The following is a 24,973-nucleotide window of genomic DNA, read 5'->3' on the forward strand; positions in this document are numbered from 1 at the left end:
GAGCCGGGAGCGAGGGATGCGCTGGGCGCGGGAGGGTCTCTCGGGCGGCCAGGGGCGCTGCTGGGAGCCGGAGGGACCCTCAGGTCGCCGCGGTGATGAGAGCCTGGCCTGAATATTCTGCTTCCCCACAGATATGCAGTATGATGAAGATGATGATGAAATCACTCCCGATTTGTGGCAAGAAGCCTGCTGGATTGTCATTAGGTGACTTGCTAAAACTTACCGTTTTCAATCCTTCAACACGTGTGCTCTCGGCCTTAGAGGTGACACCCAGTTTACTAGGAACAGGTTCTGGAAGCTGCAGGCTTGGGGTATGCTAAGCAGTGTGCTGCAGCATGTCCAGAGCAGAAGAGCTTTCAGCAGAAAGAGCAGGGTTGGCGTCAGGGGTTGAGAAGCCCTACTGACCCCCAGTGGGCACATGGCTTTGAATGAAGTAAGAGGTGGCTTTGGTTCCATGTCAAGCATGTGATTTTGTCCACTAATCACAGAATATTTGGAATTGGAAGGGACCCACAGGGATCATCGAAGTCCAGCTAACCCTGCACAGGACAGCCCCAAGAATCACACCATGTGCCTGAGAGCATGGTCCAAACACTTCTTGAGCTCTGTTAGGCTTGGTGCTGTGACTGCTTCTCTGGGGAGCCTGTTCCAGTGCCCAGCCACCCTCTGGGTGAAGAACCTTTTTCTAATATCTAACTTAAACCTCTGCTCACACAACATCAGACCATTGCCAGAGAGATGAGGTCAGTGCTTGCCCTTTATAATCTCTTAGCTCATTTTGGCATTAGGAAGTCAGTGCTTGGCTATTTCACCACTTTAGTGTTTTTTTTCTAGCTAGACATGGGTGTCCAGGACCTACAGCTCCCTGGGATCATGAAGGAGTGAGCTGCTGCATGGGACTGAGTGGAAAAGTGTTTCTTTTGCTAGTTGTGTTGTTCATAAGATGTTAGATGAATAGTGTCTTAGAGTAGCAGTTGCAAGCAGAAGGGTTGATCTGCAGGGATGGTCCCACAGTCTTGTTGGAGAGCAGAGATGAGAAACTTTGGAGGCAAAAGGAGATCCTTTCTTTTGCAGTGCAGTAAGGAATGCTGTGTTTGATTTCAGACATGTGGGAGGTATCTAAGGCAGGTACTTCAGCTAAAACTGCACCTCACTCTGTATGGCAAAACTTATTTTTTTTACTGTGGGGGTGATCAAGCACTGGTATAGGTTGCCCAGAGAGGTCATGGACTCTCTGTCTCTATCCTTGGTGTTATTCAAAAGCTCTCTGGACCTGGTCTTGGGCAATCAGCTCTAGGTGACTGCTTGGATGGGGTGATAGGACAAGTGGACGTCCAGAGGTCCCTTCTAGCCTCTGTGATACAGGTTGATCTTTCCTTTCCTCCTTGCCTTTGGGCAACAGCGGACTCTGCAGCAACAGCAGGATAGCCAAAGGTGTACTGCCCTTCTTGGGGAAGCCTGAAGTTACTGGTAGGGTGGTACTTCTTGTCAGTTTTCTCTGGAGATCATGGCAGCAGTGGAACAGAAGCTGAGGTAGTGTGGGTTCCCTGGCATGTTGCAGTAGTGTGAGGTAGAGGAGTTTGCTGAAAGGGCCTAATGCAGCAGACATGTTCAGTTCATCCCATTAAAAGTTAGGATGTGGGGCTTTGAATTTAGGCTTTGATTTTTACAGTTAGGTTGTGCTAGGTTGAAGTTAGGTGACAAAAGGCTAAGGGAAATCTGGAGGAGTGATGCTGGGAATCACTGTGTGGCTGGAACAGAGATGATCCAAGCTAAGAGAAGTTCTGAGAACTTTGACTTAGGGACATGTGCTCAGTTTACTGCAGCTTGGAAAATCAGTTAAAGCAAAATAATTTACGTATATTGCTGAGAATTTCACTGAGGTTTGTCATCATGTTTCCCTTCTAATTTAAGGTAGACCGTGCATGCAGTCATGGCCTAGACAAGAGGTACCAGCAAGTCTGTCACTTGGCAGTGTCTGTGTCTTCAGGAGTGAGCGAATTGTTAAACTTCTGCGAGCATCTGTGTTTGAAACTCATGCTTTGGGATAAGTTTGATCCTCTAGTGTATTTCATGGACTTTGGAGGTTTTGAAATAGATATGTCTTAAGCTTGTTGATGTGTGAGGTATATGAATTAAATTAAGATTTCTTGTTCTTTAATGCACTCTTTTGGTTTTGTTTTAGCTCCTATTTTGACGAAAAGGGTTTAGTCAGGCAACAGTTGGATTCTTTTGATGAGTTTATCCAGATGTCTGTGCAGAGAATTGTTGAAGATGCTCCACCAATTGATTTACAGGCTGAAGCCCAGCATGCCTCAGGAGAAGTGGAAGAGCCGGTAAGTGGAGAACCCTTGCAGAAACAATGTGTTTTTATAGTTCAAAATTATTTAGCATCAGTTTTATTCAACCCCTTTGTCAAGAGATGGAAATACATCTGAATTATGGTGCTGCTCATGCAGTCACTAGAACAGAAAGATTGACACATTATCAGGTATATGACTGGGAGGCGTGCAAGATTTTTGTTATCTATGGAATCGAACTTCCCTGTCCTATAGAGTTACTCTGTCCTGCTGGTTGAGTTGAGAAGCTGATGCTGAGAAAAGGCTGGAAAAGAACTACTCCCAGACTTGTATCTCTGAGTAGCAGATATTTGTTTGTTCAGCACTGGGCACAAGGGGGATCGCTCCACCAAACTTGCGCAACCAGAGACAAAAACTTCACAGTTTATATACATTAAAAACTCATACATATTCATTATTTCCAGGAATAGGTGGTCATTATTACAATTAGTTCTTGGAAATCATTATCATTATCTCCTCCTTCATCTCCTCCCACTTGGCATTTAGTCCCACGGTCTCTGGTGGTCGTCCGGGGGTCGTCGGGAGGAAGGCCAATGGTCTTCATCAGCTTGACCTTTGAGTTTGGCACATACTGCCAGGTCATGAGTCCAGCTGCATCTAGTTTTTCTTCCTTGTTTTACACTACCTAAGCTAAAATAATGCCCTAAGTTCTACCCTTTTCATGCTTAATAAACTAAAACAATTCCGTATTAATCAACCTTTTTCTTCTTGTTTATTCAGGTGCTCTCTACCTGACTATCCCCTATCCTACTCTTTGCTTTGACTATTCGATTCTTGTTATCATTATCAAAGTGACCAAGAACGATTGGCTGTTGCAGCTCATGTTGTCAGTTACTGTACCAAACTGCACTGACAGAGATTTAGCAGAGCAAGTCAGGTAGCCGAAACCAAATCGTGTTTTGGTGGGATTTGGATTTTTGGTAACTTTTGCATGGCAAGAAAAGTTTGTGGGTGAAAACGTCTCTGTTAGCTTTGGCTGAAAATAAACTGAAGTTAGGTGCAGATTTTTAAAGGGTACTATTGCTCATCATCTTCTGTTTGCACCATGTTCCAAAGGAGAACAAAATATCTCGGATTTGCACCCTGTGATGGCTCATCTACAATGAGTGTGCACCTTCTGCAGTGGCTGTGGTGGTTTCATCTGTGCCCCTTGTGTGGTCTGATTCCTGTTCCATAAGTGCAAATAGTGATGAGCCCTTGGCCTGCTATCAGTCACCACCTTGATGCTTCCCTCTAGAGATTTATAGGAACTTTAGGACACCTCAGCATCGATTTGTTATACATTTTTTCCCATTCCTTTGCATTATTTTGCAAGCAAACAACTATGCTGTAGAAAGAATAACTGAGATGCTTTTTAGTTTCTTTGTTAGTCAAACAATTCATAAACATTTATCTCACTAATTCTTAGTGATTCTTCTGTTATTCTACATATACTATGGCCGAATTCTCTAGCTCTGCAGTTCTGCAGTTGCTGTTTGTGCTTGTGCCTGGTTACAGTTTGGATCGCATGTATGGTATGTGCTGGGCTGCTTTTTGCCCAAAAGCTAGTATTTTACTTTCTTAAGTCATAGAGGTTAGTGTCTTACTTTCATTAACAAATAAAAGGTTTTAGGAATAGGTTTAGATATGAGAAAAAGAAACTTGTTTTTTCCTTCAGAGTCACTTGCAGGCAACCTCATTTGAAGGTACCAGACTAATTTAAGGAGACTGTGTATTGGGCAAGTTTGACTTTTTGTTTCTTTCTCCCTGCGCTTCTCAGCCTCTAAATTTGGAGGCAGTTTGGTGCTCATCAGAGAGTTTAGCAACCATGCTCAGAGATAAGAATTATGGTAAATGTCTTCTCCTTGAGAGTGCTTTCCTAAGAACCTGGGAAACATTACTATACCTGGCTGCTGCTGCAAATCCAGGAAAAAGGTTTCTTCACCTAAGAATTGAGAGAGGCTTTTTGGCTCACAGAATGTTTGCCAACGAGGCTCTGCCACCTCCTCTTGTAGGAAGCTTTGGTACCTATTAAAAAATCAGATTGTTCTCATGTGTTTTCCAGTTACTAATCCTATAGAATCATGCTAGGAACTGGTGTTACCCAGCTTATTGATAGTGATTGTTCTTCTCCAGTAACAATTTTGGTTAGTAATAAGTAAGAGATGCTCTTAAATGCAGAAGGCTATTTATTAGTATATCTTGGGTAAATGACGCTTCAGTTTGTCCAAAAACTGTGGGTTTTTTATAAATTGTTGCGATATTCTGTTCCGTCTCTAGAGGAACCAAAACCACCCTAGCACAGGTGTGAAGAGATGATTTCCATTTTTTTATTAATGGGGTGTTTAGAAATGATTGAAAGATTTTGAGTGCTTTTTTTGATCTAGTCATCTGAAGAGGGGTTGTTTCCATGCTTTGAGCTGAGGACATGTGGCAGCATTGTGTATTCAGTTCTTAAAGGCCACTCTTGAACAAACAGATTGGATGTTTCTTCCATTACAGGTAAATGTCTTCTTGTTTTCCAGCCCCGGTACCTACTGAAGTTTGAACAAATCTATCTTTCTAAACCTACACATTGGGAAAGAGACGGAGCACCTTCACCTATGATGCCCAATGAAGCCAGACTGAGAAACCTTACGTAAGAACTAACTCTGGTGGATAAACACAAGAAAGAACTGCCTCTACATTATTAATTGATAGTCTTTTTCAGTATAGTAGTGCCTTGAAAATGTAATAATTACTGCTTTATTTAAAATTCCATTTGTAGTTGTTAAATCCAGATGATTTGATAATAATGCTTAATATGCCAGTGAGTGCTTGAATAACTGCCATTATTACTCAGGGGTGTACAGAAGAGTAAGAACTGCCAGATAACACAGTGGTGTTTTTGTTCTGTAGGTATTCAGCCCCGTTGTATGTGGATATAACTAAAACTGTTATTAAAGAAGGGGAGGACCAGTTACAGACACAGCATCAGAAAACCTTTATAGGAAAAATTCCTATTATGTTACGTTCCACATACTGTTTGTTGAATGGCTTAACTGACCGTGATCTCTGTGAACTGAATGAATGCCCACTTGATCCTGGTGGCTACTTTATTATTAACGGATCAGAAAAGGTAAGGGATTATACCTTGCACAGCCATCTTTAGAGACACTGAAAGTTCTTTTACTTGTTCCCATATGTTTTGCCAGGAGCATAAGCACTCTTACTTCAGTGTAGCAGAGTTCCCATGGGAACTCCTGATCTTGTAGAAAGATGGGCTTTTAGTCCTCTGTTAGGAATTTCTCAAGCCACCTTTTCTTCTCTGAGGAATGTTTCCTGTCTTCTGTTGTTTTGTGAAATGTTTTACATTGAATGCCATGAAGTACTCTAAATATTTTCCTTTCCATTTTCAATACTGCAGAGCAGCATGTGCTCTAAAAAGAGGCACTTCATCACTCAGAGTGTCCTCCAGCTCATTCACAGCTATATAGAGGCATTCTATTAAGATGTATTCTATTATAAGAATAGGTTCGTCCTTCCATTGCTGTGGATGCAAATCATGTCCTCGCCATGCTCCTGCCTTAGCAATGAAACTGACAGTATTTTATAACTGATACCTGGGCAAACACAGCAAAAGAATTAGAATTTTATTTTTCTTCTTGGGGAAAAAAAGTAATAAATCTAGCTTTAATGGTTGGAGCTGGTATTAAAATTTAAATGCCTGTGTAGTGCGTTGGCCTTGGAAAAACAGGTAGTGAAATGCTTTCTTTATCAGTGTCATGCCTAAAGCTAAGAGAAATGTCGGACACAGCTAGCAGATGTGGTAAGTGCATCAAAGAGAACGGTGTTCTCTGAGTCTTTTGGTTATTCTGTCTTAATTAGCTGTATGTTTTGCTTAAATCTGTATATAATGTATAGTGCAGCTGAATATGGTAAATTGACTTCATGCTGTGCAGTGCTCTTAAAGTTAAGGCACCTGAACAGACAGTAGAGAAACACTGTGCCTGTTACTTTCAGCATGCTCTTTTGTCAGTTATTTACTAGTGTTCTTGTTTCTAACACAGGTTCTGATTGCTCAAGAGAAGATGGCTACAAACACAGTGTATGTGTTTGCGAAGAAAGATTCAAAATATGCCTACACAGGAGAGTGTAGGTCTTGCCTGGAAAATTCCTCTCGACCAACAAGTACTATATGGGTTAGCATGCTGGCCAGAGGTGGGCAGGTATGCCTGAGCAACTATCACGCCTCCCCTGAGGCTTACCATAGGGATTGGTTCAGGGATTTTGTTGCTGTCCTGTCTCTTCATGTCATTTGCTTTTGGGATTATGAGAAGAAATTCCTAAGTTGTAAAGAAGGTAAAAAAAAAATGAAAATGTATCCTGTTTGTCATACATTATACCTGTCTGTATGAAAAATAATTTGAGGATTGAAATGAAGACTGAATTTGTAGCAAGTTTTAGGGCAAGGCTAAAAATAATTATATAATTACTCTACGTGAGTTTTTAGAAAATCCAAACAAGCTGCATCCTGTTTTTTTGACAAGGGACAAAACTAGGACAAAACTCTTCTGCATATGGCCAAGCTGCTGTTTAAATGTATTTTGCAGACTATATACTACTGCATATTTTACATCTGATTGCGCAGTCTGTGAGGGGAACTCAGTGCTAATTTTAACTTCTAAAGCAGGAGGTGTCAGTACTCATTTACTATTGCACTGATGCTTTGAAATTCCCAAACATTTTTCATGAGTGACTTTAATAGAAGCTTTACACTACGCTTGCTCCTCATGTCTGGGGCACTCTTGAGTCCCTCTCCATCCCAGTTTCTTTCTGGGAAGGGGTAGCAGCTAGTTGTATAATCACTTACACAGTGGATGAGAAAAGCTGGGTTTGTACTGACAGAAGAAACACTGAAGGTGGGTGGGATTGCTCTTGGCAAGTACACAGAGATAAATTACGCATATGGGAGAACAAGTAGTATTTAAATTCCTTTGCATCAGCAAAAACCTTACAAGTTTTTGCAGACTTGTAAAGCTAGAAATGTTTTTAAAATAGAATGTCAATGCTGGAATAAGGTTTCAGAAGAGCTCCTTAGTTGGCCTTCTGAGAAGTTGTGTTTTCCTGTCATACTTGAATAAATACACTTCTGGTGTATCATCCAAATCCAGAGAGATACTTCTATTTGAAGGCAAGATGATTTAAGCCTAATGTGTGCTTTTCCCCATCTTTTCAGGGTGCAAAGAAGAGTGCCATTGGTCAGCGCATTGTAGCCACTTTGCCATACATCAAACAAGAAGTTCCCATCATAATTGTCTTCCGTGCACTTGGCTTTGTGTCCGACAGGGACATTTTAGAGCACATTATATATGATTTTGAAGATCCAGAAATGATGGAAATGGTAATATATGTGAAATGATTTCCTGTCTTGATGTTTGGTGATGTGTAGGTGTGGCTAATCATCACGTAAAGCCCTGTGCATTTTCCAGGTTTATTTATTTATTTATTTATTTACTATGTTACTTCCAGGTCTATTAGAAATGTCAAAAGTTCTCTACCTAAACCTATTCTAAGGAGTATTTTAAGTTAACAAAATGCAGTGGAAATTTCAAAGTTAATATGTATTTGGAGAGGGAAGGTCTTCTGCTGCCATCAACTTTAATTGTAAAATGTTGATTATACCTGAAACAGCAACAGACCTAGAATGTACTTGAATGAGAACTGTTTTCTGAAGGCTAAACTATTTTTTGTGTTCTTCCTGCCTGCTTCATTACTGTTTTCTGGTGCCAGAATAGTGGATCAGTAATTGGCAGATCCTGAAAAGAATCATCATCAAACTACTGTGTAGTTTCCTTCAACCCCATCAGGCACTGGATACTTAAAGGGTTTTGCTGTATTTTTGTGCCTTAGGTCAAACCTTCTCTGGATGAAGCATTTGTCATTCAGGAGCAAAATGTTGCTCTAAACTTCATTGGCTCAAGAGGTGCAAAGCCAGGTGTCACCAAAGAAAAGAGAATCAAGTATGCTAAAGAAGTCTTGCAGAAAGAAATGCTCCCACATGTTGGTGTCAGTGACTTCTGTGAAACCAAAAAAGCCTATTTTCTAGGGTATGTCAGAATTTTGTCTCATATCTGCTAATGGACCCTAAATACATATTTTATTCACATCTATGTATATGAATGGAAGAATGCACTGAATGGAAGTTTGTTTTTAACCTCAGTCTTCTGAATACTTGATGATAAACTTTAGGGCACTGATACATTTTTGAGGCTGAGAAAATGCAAATCTTGATAAAACAGGAAAAGAAGGAAACAAAATGAGCCATGTTCTGGATCTTATGTTAGATGTTATGATAGTGATAAATAACCTTTTGACATCCAAGTGCGTGGACAACATATAGAAATCGATAACTTAATGTGTAGATATCTACTGCTTAGCTGTTTGTAATGTAAAGTCACTCTTTAAAACTAGTAGCACATTGTCTTGACCACTGCTTATTGGTATGCAGGTGAACTGTAGCATCAGGACACTTACCATTTTACACCTGTTTCCATGTGTTTAAGCAGAGCCCATATTACAATAAGGGAGAGACATGTAGCAGAAGAAGCATTACCATCGTGATGTAAATTTACTTCTCTCTGGCCATAACCTGAAAGTTCAGTGAGTCATTCACCTCTAAGGACATACATGCTGAGGAAGTCTGTGTTAGGACAGCAGTACCATAAGTATCTAGAATGGTCAGCCTTTAGGAAAGAGTTCACTGATTTATCTATGAAAATATGTAATCTTTGTTGTGAATGTCAGTTTAAAATACAAATATTATTTACTTAGGTATATGGTTCATAGATTGCTCTTGGCAGCACTGGGAAGAAGAGAGCTGGATGACAGAGATCATTATGGCAACAAAAGACTGGATCTTGCTGGGCCACTGTTAGCTTTCCTGTTCAGAGGGTAACTACCATATATACATTTTTGTTGGAGATAATGAATGATAGAGGCATTGCCTACTCTGTGCTTCTAAATCAATCATACTAATTCTGTTGTGTCTGAGAGCTGGTTTTAGGCAACACAGCCTGTGTCTGATTTTGACTTTCATGGAGTGGTTAAGTTTCCTATAATAGTAGGTGCCAGCTTTGACTTGTTTTGGAGCATATTTTGTGCATGTTTACAAGCAGGATCATTTGTTTTATTCCCCTCTGCCCCCCTGCTAGTTACCAATTGCTTTTTTTCAGGAGGTCAGTGACATTTTTTCCAAATAGCGCTGAGTAGGCTGAATTGCTGTAGCACTGTTTAATCATGTTTCTTGGTGTCTTTCTTTGACAGAATGTTTAAGAATTTGCTGAAGGAAGTGAGAATATATGCACAAAAGTTTATTGATAGAGGGAAAGATTTCAACTTGGAATTGGCAATTAAAACAAGAATTATTTCAGATGGTTTGAAGTATTCATTGGCAACTGGAAACTGGGGTGATCAGAAGAAAGCTCATCAAGCCAGAGCAGGAGTTTCTCAGGTACAATAACTTTGTCAGGTCTGTATAAAACTGGAAGAATTTAACATTGCTTGGCAGCCATGCATATTGTACGTTAAACAGAAGCATTTCTAAGAGGAAACCTCCTTGGCTGAAACAGATGAAGATCCAAATAGTTGACCCAGGTGTGCAATTTGGGTGTGGTTTTTTTGTCATGGCTTGTTTTGTTTGTTTAGCTATTGCATTCACTGCTAAACAGTTGGTCTAACCCTTGTAAGGATTTTGTTTGTGTTAGAGCATATGCTTGTGAATCTCTCACATTCCTAGTCCCAGGGAATCTTTCAGGGAGATGGATTTCTTTAGTTACTTCCAGTGCTCACAGGTGGTTAAAGAAACTTGACTGACACCTTTTAGTATAAAAGTTATGTATTCCACAGTGAATGATGAGGAGCACTAATTTCATGAGCTCAGTGTAGTGCTTAGTTGAGCCTCTTTCTCATAAGGATGAAAACAGGAAAAAGGTGTCAGTTTATAAATGACAGCACATTTTGTTGTCTGGAGCCCTGGGAAAAGCAAAGTAAGGACAGGGGCCAAGATGGTAGCTGTTACTGGATGGCATGTTGCTGGTGTATGTGTATGAGGGGCTTGCTTTCTAAGTAACTCTCATATTTCAGGCTGCAAAAGTAGCTTTTCTTAGATTTTTGAGAGGCCTTGAGCAGACTCTGAAAAGAATGTAAACGCTGATTTGCTCCTAATAACTGCACGGTCCTAGTTTTTCAGAGTTCAGAAAGATGTCTGTGTCACTGCACTGGCAAACTCTCCTGGTGAAAATACATCTTAGCAAGTATCACTCATTCCAGTTACCTGATCAGAGTAAGCAATAGAGCAAAACACAGCTCTCTGCTTGGATCTAACTGCATTCATGATGGGCCTTGCCATGGTATAAGGATGCTCTAGAAACTTCTTCCATTACAGCACTAGTTAGTAGCTTGAGATTCTAAGAGTAAATGTATTCTAAGATTAGTGGGGGTGAACCAGCAAGTGTAGCTAATGAAAATCAGAGCTATTTTTGTTCTTTTTAAGTACATAATTTCTCTAGGGCATTGGTCCTTTCTGCTAATGTATCATGATGCCTGTCTAAGAAGCTTTGACTAACCGAATTCCTTCCTGTGTGCAGGTGTTAAACCGGTTGACTTTTGCATCTACACTCTCCCACCTGAGACGCCTGAATTCTCCAATCGGGAGAGACGGCAAACTGGCAAAGCCCCGACAGCTGCACAATACCCTGTGGGGAATGGTCTGCCCTGCTGAGACCCCAGAGGTAATGATAATATTTATGTCAGTACTGACACATAGCTAACTGCCTTTATCTCTGAGGCATTTTGTTAGCCATGGCACTTGTGATGGTCGCTTAAATGCTCACATGGATATTTAGCTTTGTAGCTAACTCTGCAGTTGAATGGCAGAAATTAATAAAGTAGTTAACATGTTTTGTGTCTAGTTCCTTGAGGAATGGAAGTTTTCAGATCTTCTTGGGTGAATCTCTTGATTTGAAAATGCAAGTTACAAGTTAACATTGTGTTTCTACTAGGGTCATGCAGTAGGACTTGTGAAGAACTTAGCCCTGATGGCTTACATTTCTGTGGGGTCTCAGCCATCCCCAATTTTGGAATTCTTGGAAGAGTGGAGTATGGAAAACCTGGAAGAAATATCTCCAGCAGCAATAGCTGAGTATGTGCAAATAAAATTGTTTAAACAGACTTAAGCTTTTTATCCTGCACAGTGCTTCAAGTTTGGGGTTTTTTTGGTGCCGTTTTTTCATTATTATTTGTTTGGTTTTCCCTCTTTATAGTGCTACCAAGATCTTTGTTAATGGCTGCTGGGTAGGAATACACAAAGATCCAGAGCAGCTCATGAATACCCTAAGGAAGCTTCGTCGTCAGATGGACATCATTGTGTCAGAGGTATAAATTTTACATCTAGAGTTGGGGTGTCTAATTTTTAGATGAGGGAGGATAATGGCTTGGTGCTACTTTGCAACCCCCAAATAGCATTTCTTGCAAGTCCCTGAATATACTTCAGACTGTTCTTTTTGGTTTGGAGGTTTGGTGCTCCTTGGGTTGGTTTGGTTTTTTTTCAATTTGTTTGATATTGTGTGTGATTTGTTGTTTGGTTGTGGGGTGGGGTTCTTTTTTTTTTGGGTTTTGTTTGTTTGTTTGTTTTCATAGAGGTTCCAGTTGATAAAAAACAGTTAAAAATAGTCTTCTGAAATGCTTCTGTTTCTAAGAGTGTTCATGTTTGTTCTGTGCTTTGGGGAATTTAGTTATCCTGGTTTGTGCTCTGTGGTTCTGATTCCAAGCTGAGACTTCGCACTCACGGGGTGCTGCATTCTTGCACAGGTCTCGATGATTAGAGATATTCGTGAGCGAGAAATCCGCATCTATACTGATGCAGGCAGAATTTGTCGACCCCTTTTAATTGTGGAGAAACAGAAGTTGCTGTTGAAGAAAAGGCATATTGACCAACTGAAGGAACGAGAGTATAACAATTACAGGTGAGATACGTTCCTGAAATTCAACTGAATTTGTGATTTTTCCATTTTGGAAGCTGCACATTCCCTCAGGTTGGAGAGAGAGGAATGTTTGAAGCTTTGTGCAGCACAATGATGCTTTCTCTGCCTAGTAGTTTAATTCATTTTTCTAATCACACTGAGGCGGTGGTAATAATAATAATAAGGCAGGGAATTCTTTGTTCATGTTACTGCTGGAGAGACCCATTTTACATGTTAGTTGAATTATTGGTTGTTCAGTTGGCAGGATCTCGTTGCCAGTGGTGTAGTGGAGTACATTGATACACTGGAAGAAGAGACTGTGATGCTGGCCATGACTCCAGATGATTTGCAAGAGAAAGGTGTGGCATACTGTTCAACATACACACACTGTGAGATTCACCCGTCCATGATACTTGGAGTATGTGCATCTATTATCCCTTTTCCTGATCACAACCAGGTCAGTGCCCCTCTTCTGACATCCTGCTTTTAAAGCTGATAGAACACCCACAAGTGTATGTGTCAAGAGCTTTATGTACATAATTTCTGGTCTTCCCTTGTCTGTGTAGTCTCCCAGGAACACGTACCAGTCTGCTATGGGTAAACAGGCTATGGGGGTTTACATTACAAATTTTCATGTCCGTATGGATACGCTGGCACACGTGTTGTATTATCCTCAGAAGCCCCTGGTAACAACACGCTCCATGGAGTACTTGAGATTTAGAGAGCTACCAGCAGGTATGTTGTCAGTTAATGTTCATAGAACAGAAATACTACTATTCTCTTTAAAGAATGTCACAAATGTTGTGTAGAGATTGCATGAATATTTAGCAAATGTATGTAATGTGTGAAAAAATTATAGGTTAAGTGGCTGGTCACCTAGACTGCAAAAAATACATTGCTGGTATTACAGCTGAAACTACTTTACCCATATGGTCTGCAAAAATCTAACTGAAAAAATGTATTGGTATTTGCTAGGTTTTTCACAAGGGGTCACTCTTGACTCTCTTTTCTACCTAAGGTTGCATTTGCTGATGCTACATGGTTTTTTTGTGGGGGACATGAAGATTTTATCTCAGAAAGGGCAGAACAGCTTCACTGTAGAGAATACAGCTTATTTTGATTTGCAGATAATATCTGACTGGCACGTGTACATCCTTTCAAAGTGTTTGCTCTCCATATTTATAGGTATCAACTCGATTGTTGCCATTGCATCATACACAGGCTATAACCAGGAAGACTCTGTCATCATGAACCGTTCTGCTGTTGACAGAGGATTTTTCAGGTAAAACTTTGTGAACTTTTTAAACCGCTTGGAATTTTTTAAAAAGAAGTATACTGAGTTGTGTAGAGGCTCAAGAAAAGTTCATCTTATGCTGGAAGATACTGTTCTCCAGATCTTTCCAACCTGAGAAGCTTTTTTTTTTTTTTAATGGGGTTGGAGGGAGGAGAACAATGGAAACAGTGAATGTATATCTTAGCAAAACACACTGAGGAATGGTTCATCCTCCGTGTAACCTTACTGCCCACTTTGCCATCTCAACACTTCCATTTTGGTCTTTAGTATGTTTACAGTCCTTTGTATAATAGCTAATGAAAAAAAAATTTGGACTCTTTCCTGGTGTATTTTCATATAACTCTTGCCAGTTACATGAACTTCTTAATGGCTTATTGCAGCTTTGTAACATAGTCTTGTCTTTAGTAGTGTGACAGTTGCTACCATTGAGGATTGGCATGTTCTTCTCCTTAGCAGGAACTGCTGTTAGGACAACTGATGTGACCTTGTGCATTATAGTACCTGAAAGGCTGTGGCTTTGGTGTGCTGAGGCAGCAAACAAAACCCCCTAACGCCCCAGAAAGGAGATTGTATAAATTGAAAGTTTTCCACTGCAGCTCAGTGGTACTGAGCATGGCACTGCAAGGTAGCAGTAGAAGCCTAAAAAAAGTTTGCAAAATGGCAGGTATAAAGAGGAAAGCAATATGAGAATGATATGCTGAAGATGTAATCATCAGTAACTACTTGTGAGGTGTGAAGCAGATCCAAAGGTCTGCAGTTCATCAAAAATTAGCATGTTATCTATAGGTACTTTGGCAATATCTGAAAAGTGACCATCATAATGCCACCTGAAACTTTTTGGTTTGTTCGATGGGGTGTTTTTTTGTTTTTGTTTTCCCCTCCTCAATGATGGTCAGATTAACAAGAAAATTGAGGAAAGGTTGTGTGGCATATGTTCGTTATTTGCTTTTGATTGCCAGTAGTAATAGTACCCATAATACATGAAATTGAGATTTACAGATGGGGAAAATTATTCTGGTTTCACTGAAGAAGACTTCCTAACTTTGTTTCAGATCTGTGTTCTATCGCTCATACAAAGAGCAGGAGTCTAAAAAAGGCTATGATCAAGAGGAAGTCTTTGAAAAGCCGACACGCGAAACATGCCAAGGTAGGATACAGGAGAGTACAAAGACTGAGTTTTTCTATTAAATTTTTGTGAGCAAGGTTGTTAATGTTGTTGAACTGATTCAGTCTTAATTTTGGGACATATAAAATAACAAATGTCTGTAGTAATAACAGTACATCAGTTGAGACATTTGCATAAAATTGGATGTTTTGGCAGTTGTCTGAAGTTGCAGACTTGCTGAATTTCTAGAGAACATCAGAATCAATATGTTTGGGAGTCAGCTTTCTTTTTTCTCTTTTTTTTCCCTGAGGTATGAGACATGCAATCTATGACAAACTTGATGATGATGGTTTGATAGCACCTGGGGTACGTGTGTCTGGGGATGATGTCATCATTGGCAAAACAGTAACACTGCCAGAAAATGAAGATGAGCTGGAAAGCACTAACAGACGCTTCACAAAGAGAGACTGCAGCACTTTTCTGCGAACTAGTGAGACTGGTATTGTAGATCAGGTCATGGTAACCCTTAACCAGGAAGGATACAAGTTCTGCAAGATTAGGGTGAGCACTGACATGTGTGCTTTATAGATTTAATAGTCTTTGTTCTCTATTTAAGTTACCAATTGAATGTTTTCCTGTGGTTTACAGGTACGGTCCGTAAGAATTCCACAAATTGGAGATAAATTTGCTAGCAGACATGGTCAGAAAGGAACCTGTGGTATCCAGTACAGGCAAGAGGTAGTAATTTTATTTTTTTTTTCCTTAACATTTTACCTGTGATATTTTTAGCATTGGAACTCCCTTAAGTGAATTGTCTATGAAATATCTGTTCAGGTGCAATATGTTGACTTAAATTTAGCTAAAATATTTTTAGAAGGGGACACCAGCTGCTTCTTATATATTTCAGTGCCTTTGAAATGCTTTAAAAGGTTTAAATTGCATCCAGGCACCTGCTTTTCCTAAACCTGGTGTTCTGGGAAGTATTGACTGTCTGTTTCCCTGCTCTAGGATATGCCCTTCACCTGTGAAGGCATCACACCTGATATCATTATCAACCCCCATGCCATCCCTTCCCGCATGACCATTGGTCACTTAATTGAGTGTCTTCAGGGCAAGGTAAGAAGAATCTTCTATACTACATATCTGAGCAATGTGAATTAAAATGTGGGGGTGATTGTTGTTTGGTTTGGGGTTGGCGTTGTTTTTTTAAGATAAGTACTGCCTACTTGGTGTTAAATCACCAAAAAGTAAGGATTGTCCTCTAGTTACTTGACAGCAAAAGCAGGTTTCTTGGGGAAGACCTACAGCCCTGTAAATTTTGTCCAGTAAGTCAGACTACAGTGTGCTCTTTCATCTGTTGCTTTTGTTTCAGGTATTTCCCATGACCCAGAAAAAGGAGTAGCAGAAGTGTTGATACTGTGTATTTTTTAAATTATGTTGCTGATAAACAAAGCAAGATGGTACTGTCGTGGTTGTGGAATCTCAAATTCTGGCATTAAGAGTTAAAACTGTTTGAAACAGCTGAACAGTCTGACCAGTCCTTCAGGAAACTGACAGACTTTCAAATCTCTTCTCTGTAGGTGTCTGCAAACAAGGGAGAAATTGGTGATGCTACACCTTTTAATGATGCTGTCAATGTGCAGAAGATTTCCAACCTTTTATCAGATTATGGTTATCATTTAAGAGGAAATGAGGTATTATCAAAATATTAATTAATTGCAAATTTTTAATATACATTTGGTGAATAGTAAGGGTTATGATTCGGTGATTGCATTGACATCTTCAGGTTCTGTACAATGGCTTCACTGGTCGAAAAATCACATCACAGATCTTCATTGGTCCTACATACTACCAACGTTTGAAGCACATGGTAGATGACAAAATCCATTCTCGTGCAAGAGGGCCAATCCAGATACTTAACAGGCAACCCATGGAAGGGAGATCTCGGTAAGGATGTTAGTTTCTATATGGTATTTTTTTTATGTTGAGTTTTTAGCCCTGTCAGTTGAGTTTTTAGCTGTGTCAGCTTTGCAGCTGGAACTTAATTAGATCACCCCAATTAGCCACTTGTTTTTCATGTGGTTGGCTTAAGATCATATATTGGGTGCAGGTGTTTTGGTAGCAGGAGGTGCTGCTGGGGTGGCTTCTCTGAGAAAGGAGCAGGTGTTGCCCTCTGAGAAAGGGTAAAAACTGCTGCACAGCAACTGTGAGAGAGGAGGGAAAATGTGAAAGAAACTGCTCTACAGCATGTGGAGGACCACAATGGAGCAAATGTCCCGAGTAAAGCCCACAATGGAGCAGGCTGTGGCTGGAGGTATGATCTGTGGGCAACCCATGCTGTATGAATGTGTTCCTGAAGGACTGTACCCCATGGGAAGGGCCCATGCTGGAACAGTTTGTGAAGGACTATCCCATGTGAGGGACCACATGCTGGAGCAGGGGAAAAGTGTGAGGAGGAAGGAGCAGCCAAGAGGAACTATTACACATTGACTGCAACCCCTACTCCCCCTGTGACCATGGGGAGTGGAGGAAGGAGTTGGGAATAAAAGGGTGAAGGAGCTTGAGAAGAAAGATGGGGACATGGATGTTTCAGTCTTGCCATTTGTGTTTCATCATCCTACTCCATTTTTAATGGGTAATAACCTAGGTTTCCCCGTGCTGGGTCTGTTTCACTTGTGATGATAATCTCCCTGTGATGCAGTATCCCTGGTTTTATCTCCACTCATGAGCTTTTCCGTCTTATTTTCTTCCCATGTCCTTTTGACATGGGGGAGTCAAGAGAGATGCTTTTTGGCCATCTGGCAGACAGTCAAAGCTAAACTCACCACAGATTAGTAGAGGAAGACTTAATTGTATATTTCATTTTGCTGTGTGGCCATCAAAAAAAAAGCTGTAGGAAAGCAGCAGTTAAAAATTACTGTGTTTGCATTCTCTCTGTTTTATTTTGAGGTGTTAGAGGAAAGTTAATGAACAGCTTTCCCTCCTGTCTTTCAATATGGCTATTGTGTTTCTGACAAGATACTTGTTCTGATGTATTTTGCCAGTCAACTCAAAAGCTGAGAGGTTTTTTTATTCTTTTCAGTGACGGTGGCCTTCGCTTTGGAGAAATGGAACGAGATTGGTTTGCATTCTCTCTGTTTTATTTTGAGGTGTTAGAGGAAAGTTAATGAACAGCTTTCCCTCCTGTCTTTCAATATGGCTATTGTGTTTCTGACAAGATACTTGTTCTGATGTATTTTGCCAGTCAACTCAAAAGCTGAGAGGTTTTTTTATTCTTTTCAGTGACGGTGGCCTTCGCTTTGGAGAAATGGAACGAGATTGCCAGATTGCTCATGGAGCAGCCCAGTTCTTGAGAGAAAGATTGTTTGAAGCTTCAGACCCATACCAAGTCCATGTCTGTAACCTCTGTGGAATCATGGCAATTGCAAACACGAGGACTCACACCTATGAATGCCGGGGATGCCGCAATAAAACTCAGGTACGTGTGGTTTTCATCAGCCAGTGTTCCTCTGTTGAGTAGGAGGAAATGCCGCTCAGTGAACAGGAGGACAGGGAAGTAAATATTTAAAGAAGCACCAGAACAATTGCTATTTTAGTTTCGTAACTATTTTCAGTGTTTATAGTGTCCTAGTTCATTTGGATGCTTATTAATTTTACAGTATTGGCTTGGCAGGAAATGCTATTCACGTATTTTACAGTGCAGAGTTTTCAAAGACTTTAAACACTTGAGAGCTTATTTTAGAAGTAAAACTCAGAATCACAGGAATTTAGAGCCATCGTCCTTGTGACTCTCCCATGAAGATATTTAGGCTTGCAGAGCTGGGTGCCCGTGGGAGGTCTTTTGTGTTGCACTTAATTGTTTGGGGTTTTTTTATTTAATAAAAGCTCTGCAGTGTGTGCTTGGTTATAGAACTATGTCAGGCGAGAGTGGTGGCAGAGATAAAAATAAGTGCCTTGAACAGGCTTGTTCTTGTGGTGGGGACTGACTGCTGCAACACTAACAGCAGCACTAGGGTTACAAAGCGATGTGTGCTGGAAATCTTACCTGCATTTACTGCACATCTGGCACACTTTGGTATGCACAGGGTCCCCTGTGCTGCAGGTTTTACATTAAAAATGTGTCCTAGATAGCTGCTGTGTAGCCTTTATATGCAGTCTCAGCTTCCCTCTTACTTTGGTACTGTTTGCAAGCAATTCTTGTTAAATGCTTTCATGCGTAACTTCAGATTCACTTTTGAGCCAAACTCAACAAGTTAATTGTGTAGAGAATGGTAGAAGTTGGTGCTTTAGGAGTGCTTATCACAAGACTTTTGAAATCTCTTCCAGATATCTTTGGTTCGAATGCCCTACGCCTGCAAACTTCTCTTCCAAGAACTGATGTCTATGAGTATTGCTCCTCGTATGATGAGTGTTTAGACTTTCAAAGGGCTTTTTTTTAAAAATTATGAGACTGAAGTGCTCAGGTTTTGTTTCATTTTGTGTAGGTTGCATTCAAAATACAGTTTTACCCCTCTGCTGTGTGCTGTTCAAAGGTATGTTTATTTCCTGTAAATAGAATTAAAATTTGTAATCAAACTTGTGAATCTCTTTATTAGCGTATCTGTGAAAGAAGTGTGCAAGCAAATTGGGAATCAAAGAATAAGGGAGTTAAGAGGAAATGATTAGTCAGCTAGAAAAAGCCAGGGCTTGCAGCATTCCAAAATTTCAAACTGTGCGTAAGTGGAAGTCCTCACATCACAGCTCTGCACCATCATCTGTGGAAAAACAAAAACATGTTACACTCTGTACTGTTTCAAGGGGTAATAACGCAATTTTGGCAGTAGCTTTCTGATCTCTTGGCTGAGGGTGAGACCTGACCCCTCCTTCCTTCTTCCCTTCCCTCCCTGCTGCAGGGGGATGATGATAGATGCATTTTTCTGTGCTGAGATCACCTGGACATGGGACACAGACTCACAGTGTGTAGCTGTGATGTCTGACAGTTTGTTCGATTAACCTTATCATGCTGTTAAGATGGCAGTCTGCCCTTACATGTCACTTAGCTCCAGCATGCTGACTGGAGAGCTTTCCTACAGCTGAAAAGAAACAGCTGTAATGTGGAGGGGTGTAAGAAATAAACTGTGAGGGGAATATGGTACTACAACCTTACAGTACTTACTGTGAGAAAGGGATTGAACATTTTCTGTTTGGGGATATAAGTATGCTGTTCATGGCACAACTCAGTAAAACTCAATTTCATTCACATCCATAAATAAGATATTTGAAAAGGGACTAGCTAAAAACGCTCAGGAAAGTTCCTATGTTGATGTTTGGATTGGTTTTAAGCTCTTATTTCATTGCCAGGTGCTGTTAATGTTCTCTTAAGGGAAGTATTTCAGCTATTCACAGACATAAGGATAGAGAAAGTCAAGACTATATAGTCTGGATAAAGCTACTGGGATTAAAACTAAAGATTATGTCCAAAAGTGGATTTGGGCAGCACAGTATTCTCTAGCTAGATGCTTTGTTCCCAGTTCCTCTGCCTCTAGCATGGTTACAGTTACTGTTTCAGCTATCTGGACTTATTCTTAAGCATTTATTCCTAAGATTTATTCTCACAGCATGGCTGTGGTACTGAGCCATCCTCTCTGAAGCTGGAATGATGGTGGTTGGTTTGCCATCAGCTTTGCACACAGCCTGGTAAAGAGGACCTGCTGTGACCTATCTGTACCCTCCAAGGTTTGGCACTCCAGCATGCAGAGAATGTGGCAGGGACTGGGATGTTTCCAGGACAGGAAAGAATTAGGAGGTGTTAGGGAGGTGGCAAGTGCTTGAAGTTCCTGCTCTGTCTTGGGGCTGGTTGTACCAATACTGTTCCCAAGAGAGATGAGCAGGTTTGGAAGCATCCAGAGAATGCTGAAAGAACAACACAAATGTAGGGCTGGAAAACCAGTGAAAGTTGCTCTGTAAAAAAACCCAGGTGTTTGTTGATTTTAATTTGGTATCTTAATCTCCAGTACTTTACAGCACTTGGGGGGTTATTTAACAATCCCTTGAGAACTTTAGCAGCCAAGACTTCCTGGGAATGTTTTGCCAGACCTAAAAAACTGTATGTTAAACTGGTATTTCATGTGGGGGTTTTTTTTGTGCTTTGTTTGGGGTTTTAAAGAAAGCATTAAACAGACCTGGTCCTTTTGTATCAAATAACAGTAAGCTGTTAAGGGGGGAGAGCTGCTGAGTGTTCAGCCACACTTACCAACCTTTGGTGAGGGGTATTTCATGCAGCGTTTCCACAACGTGGATTTTTGCAGAAGCTGTTGCCTCTCCTTTGGCATTTGATGCATGGCACTCATATTCCCCAGCATCCTCTTTGCTCAGAGGTGATATCTAGAGAAAGAAACACTCCCAGTCCTCCAGTAAGTATCCTGTGCATAGGCAGGGGGATTTGTTTTAAGCTATCTTATGTAATTTGCTAAATGCTTGAGACATGATGAGATGAACAGAGTGCATGAAGCAGCAGTTAACCCTTCAGGACCACAGCAACTGCATGAGTTCTTCTCTTGGCTCTAAACTGTCTAATTCAGAGTGCAGTGGCTCTCTCCAGTGAGGCTTGGGACAAGCACTCACTCTTATGGATCAGCCTAGCTTTCTCCTCCTCTGCTAGGCCAGACTACATATGCTGTAATGCTCCCTCCTTGTCTTTGTTTACTTAGTTTGGAGATGTGTCAGAGCACTGCATGCTTGGTAAGGGGAGGAAGGCAGGAAGAGAAAGCCTTCCTCCATCATGCTTCATCCAGTTCATCAAAATCACTGTGACAAACCCTTCCCTCGATTCTACATCTGCTTTTGCAGTTGGTGTGAGAAGCAACTCCGTAAGCTGTGCTCCCCTGCATACTTGCAATTCCCTTACAGGGGCTGCACAGCAGCTCCCTCGGGTATGTGGCAGTCGCTCACGAGCCTGCAGCTACTCCTGTAGCTTCGGAGGTCTGCTGAGTGAGAGCAGCCATGGTCTGCATGTGCTGTTCTCAGGCAGGTGATTTGCTTCCCTGAGGAAAGTGCAGTTCTGCCAGAGGGCTGCTTAGCTGTGAGTGGGTCTTAGGGAGGCCTTGCCTCTGTACTGATTCCTTCCTAGATGCGGTGAGGGTCTCCTTCCCACTAATGCCAGCAGGAAAGTAATGATGTTCAGAAAGGAGATCTTGTATTTCAGTCTAGCCTTCTCTGGTCACAGAACAATGCACACTTCTGCTGCATGCTAGACAGAGGTGAAAAACTGCAAAAGGTAGGACGAGCCAGCAGCCACCCTTACCCTTCATTCCTAATTCACACAGGTTGTGCTCCTCTAAGTGCCCTGTATGTTGCCACATGTCTTCTGCACTGTTCTTTGTTCAGGTTTGGAAACTGCACTGTACTGTTTGTGCAGCTCTGTGCATGCACAAAGTACTTACGAGCACCCAGCCAGTCACTTCATGTTTCTCAGGGCCCCCTCGGGTCTGGATAGCCAAGTTCTCTCGGTCCCCAGGCAGAAGCTCCATCCTCTGGACACCATACTGTCCTCTAATTATCTAAACAGAAGGGCAGAAATGGGTAAGAGCTTGGGGGCTTATTTATGCTGGAATGGTTAGAACCTTACCTGCACACAGACGAGATCAACACTAGTTTTACACAAACATGTTTCATGCAGCAGCAGTGTTTTTTCTAGTGTCAGCATTTCACCTTATCCTCTGTGTAGTGTAACCCCACTACCACAATGCCTCAGTCTGCACTGAGGATGCATTCCACTTGCCTCAGCAGGAAAAGTTTTCTGGATGGTGCTAGGCAGCGGAGTATGCAAACATGCTGTGTGTGAACTTGGCCTCACAGAACTTGTGTGTGTGTTCCCAAGGATGTGTTTAGCCCGTCAAATTTGGCTGCCTGCAGCTGCTGGTACTCCTGCATCGATCCAGTTCAGTTGGCTGGAGCAGCCTTCTGGCTTGGGACTCGGGGTACAGCAAAGCTGACTGTTGTGATGGTGCTAGGCAGCGGAGTATGCAAACATGCTGTGTGTGAACTTGGCCTCACAGAACTTGTGTGTGTGTTCCCAAGGATGTGTTTAGCCCGTCAAATTTGGCTGCCTGCAGCTGCTGGTACTCCTGCATCGATCCAGTTCAGTTGGCTGGAGCAGCCTTCTGGCTTGGGACTCGGGGTACAGCAAAGCTGACTGTTGTCCTTGTTTGGAGAGGATCCTTCACAGCCTTCCTACTGACCAGGCTTTGTAACATGGCAGCAGCAGGGAACTGAGTGTCTGCGTGTTGCTTCTGGAAGGAGTTCCTCCTGCAGGACCTATCCTCTTCCCAACATCCCCCAGCGGCACTGCAGGTTTCTGCTGCAGCAAACAGACAGTCCCTCCTGGGACTCCAGGATAAGTGCTGCTCAGCCCTTTTTACCAGTAGGTCCAGCAGTCTCTCAGCCATGAGGAAGAGGCATGAAAAGCAGAGCAGCACTGACAGTCAGTGTAAACTCGGCATCTGCTCATAAACAAGCAGAAAACACTGCCCAAGTCCCAGATTGTATACTCACTCAATGGTCTGCTCTGGAACCCCTATGAATAGTGCTTGCTGGGTTAGAGCAAATTTTGGGCTAATCTAGTTTTTTTCTCCATCATATCCTTAAGCTAGTATTGTTTCAGCTTAATTTTAAGACTAGTCACAAGCATCCACAAATTTGTGGCACTTGAGGAGGCTACACGGGCTATGCAGTGGCTCTCAGTCCTATGCCTAAGATCCTCCCTGCTCAACACTGGTCCCTGTCCTAAGCCAGCCACTAGTGCTGCCAAAATCAGCATGCTGCTGGCTACTGGAGATAACTGCCCCATGCAGCTGCTGTTCCCGATGTGGGCGATGTCTAGCCACCTCAGTCACTGCTGGCAGCAGGGTGACATTCCCCACATGCTCTGAATACCAGGCACTACTCAACAAGAGTTTAGAAAAAGCAGTGACTGAAGACAATGCAAAACCAGATGCTTGGGGATGGACAGAACAGCACAGATGACAGAACTCATCAGAGGTGTGTTTCTATGGAGAGATCTGCTATGGCCTTTCTGCTTACCAGGCAGATTCAGCCACCTCACAGGTTTGCTGTGCTGTAAGAGCAGGGCCCTTACCTTGTTCCAGATGAGGACAGGGGTTGGGATGCCAATGACTTCACAGCTCAGGTAGATCTGTGCTCCTGTCACATTCCAGATGTCCTTAGGAGGAGTCACAATGGAGGGTCCTGCAAAAAGGGACAGCTGCTTTTAAGCACTGGGTGACTGACTGCAAGGAGACCTTGCTAAGCCTTTTACATGGGGTCAATCACATCTGATGGGTTTTGAGGACAAGGTGAAGGGGATCCCTGCTTGAAGCAAAGCTTGCTGGGCTGATCCCACATCACAGCACTTCCCTCTCCAGTGCAACACATGCATTCAGCCTTAAGCTGTTCAGACTGATGGGCAGTTGCCTCTGAGCTCAGGTGATCAGTCTGTCTACTTGCAAAACTGATGTCAGAGGTAAGAGTGTCTGTATTCTGTTATCTCAGGGGCTAGGCAGGGCTGTATAAACTGCTGACTCCACTTACCATGCAGTCACCAAGTCAGCTGGCATGGAGGAAAGGACCCTCCCCAGGAGACAGGGTGCATCCCACTCACTCTCCTATGCCATGCAGAGCTTGACCAACTTGGCAGCATCCTTTTTCCCAGCATGATTTCAATCTGCAGTGAAGCCCACGGCAGCTGGCTAGCAGAATTCAATGTTACACAGCTCCTGTTCTACCTGAGTGAAATATTCAGCCAAAAAAAGGCTGGATGTATGGTAGCAGAGCTCTCCCTAGGAGGGGATCTGGGCAGGAACCAGGTGATGGCAGAGCTCGGTTTTTTCCCTAGAGAGCTCCAACTCCTGGTTAAATAGAGTTAATTCCAAAGCCAGATGGGAACAGAGCTGTTTTGCAGATCTGTTTACCCCTCAGGCTGGGAAATGTTAGAGATTTAACTCATATCCCAGGAAGGGAAGAATGGCCTTTACTGTTCAATCACTCTTCAGTGAGGCTGTTTTAAAAAATACAGCTATTAATTCTCCACAATAGGAAGTGCAGACCAAGGGAGCACATAGTGTTTATTTCCAGTTATTGGTAGCTCAAAAAACACAACAGCATTTCCTCTTCTGCTCTGAAGATGCAGGCAGTAACAGGAAACTGAAGGTCCCATTGCACTCCACCAGAAGACATTTCCTGTGCAAACAAGCACTCC

General features: G+C 41.9%; 2 protein-coding genes across 2 annotated transcripts; one reads left to right on the forward strand and one right to left on the reverse strand.

Annotated features, from left to right (window-relative positions):
* The first annotated feature begins 133 nt into the window (after positions 1 to 133).
* Positions 134 to 19,309, forward strand: POLR2B (polymerase (RNA) II (DNA directed) polypeptide B, 140kDa). Its single transcript, XM_009084620.1, has 24 exons — positions 134 to 204; positions 2,186 to 2,336; positions 4,865 to 4,977; positions 5,238 to 5,457; positions 6,389 to 6,547; positions 7,558 to 7,722; positions 8,232 to 8,428; positions 9,153 to 9,272; positions 9,645 to 9,831; positions 10,967 to 11,110; positions 11,381 to 11,520; positions 11,642 to 11,753; positions 12,189 to 12,343; positions 12,599 to 12,797; positions 12,907 to 13,075; positions 13,526 to 13,622; positions 14,687 to 14,781; positions 15,050 to 15,300; positions 15,388 to 15,477; positions 15,748 to 15,855; positions 16,320 to 16,433; positions 16,526 to 16,686; positions 18,022 to 18,217; positions 19,066 to 19,309. Exons 1-24 carry the CDS (start codon positions 134 to 136, stop codon positions 19,153 to 19,155), a joined length of 3,504 nt encoding a protein of 1,167 aa, XP_009082868.1. The 3' UTR covers positions 19,156 to 19,309.
* On the reverse strand, positions 19,258 to 23,964 carry IGFBP7 (insulin-like growth factor binding protein 7; the record flags this gene model as incomplete). The annotated part of the gene is made up of 4 exons (XM_009084621.1): positions 19,258 to 19,493; positions 20,976 to 21,102; positions 22,161 to 22,277; positions 23,855 to 23,964. Coding segments are annotated over 4 exons (374 nt in total), but the record flags the coding sequence as incomplete, so codon positions are not given.
* Between the last annotated feature and the right edge of the window lie 1,009 nt (positions 23,965 to 24,973).

Source organism: Acanthisitta chloris, unplaced genomic scaffold (genome assembly GCF_000695815.1).
Source record: "Acanthisitta chloris isolate BGI_N310 unplaced genomic scaffold, ASM69581v1 scaffold35621, whole genome shotgun sequence".
Classification (NCBI taxonomy): Eukaryota; Metazoa; Chordata; class Aves; order Passeriformes; family Acanthisittidae; genus Acanthisitta; species Acanthisitta chloris.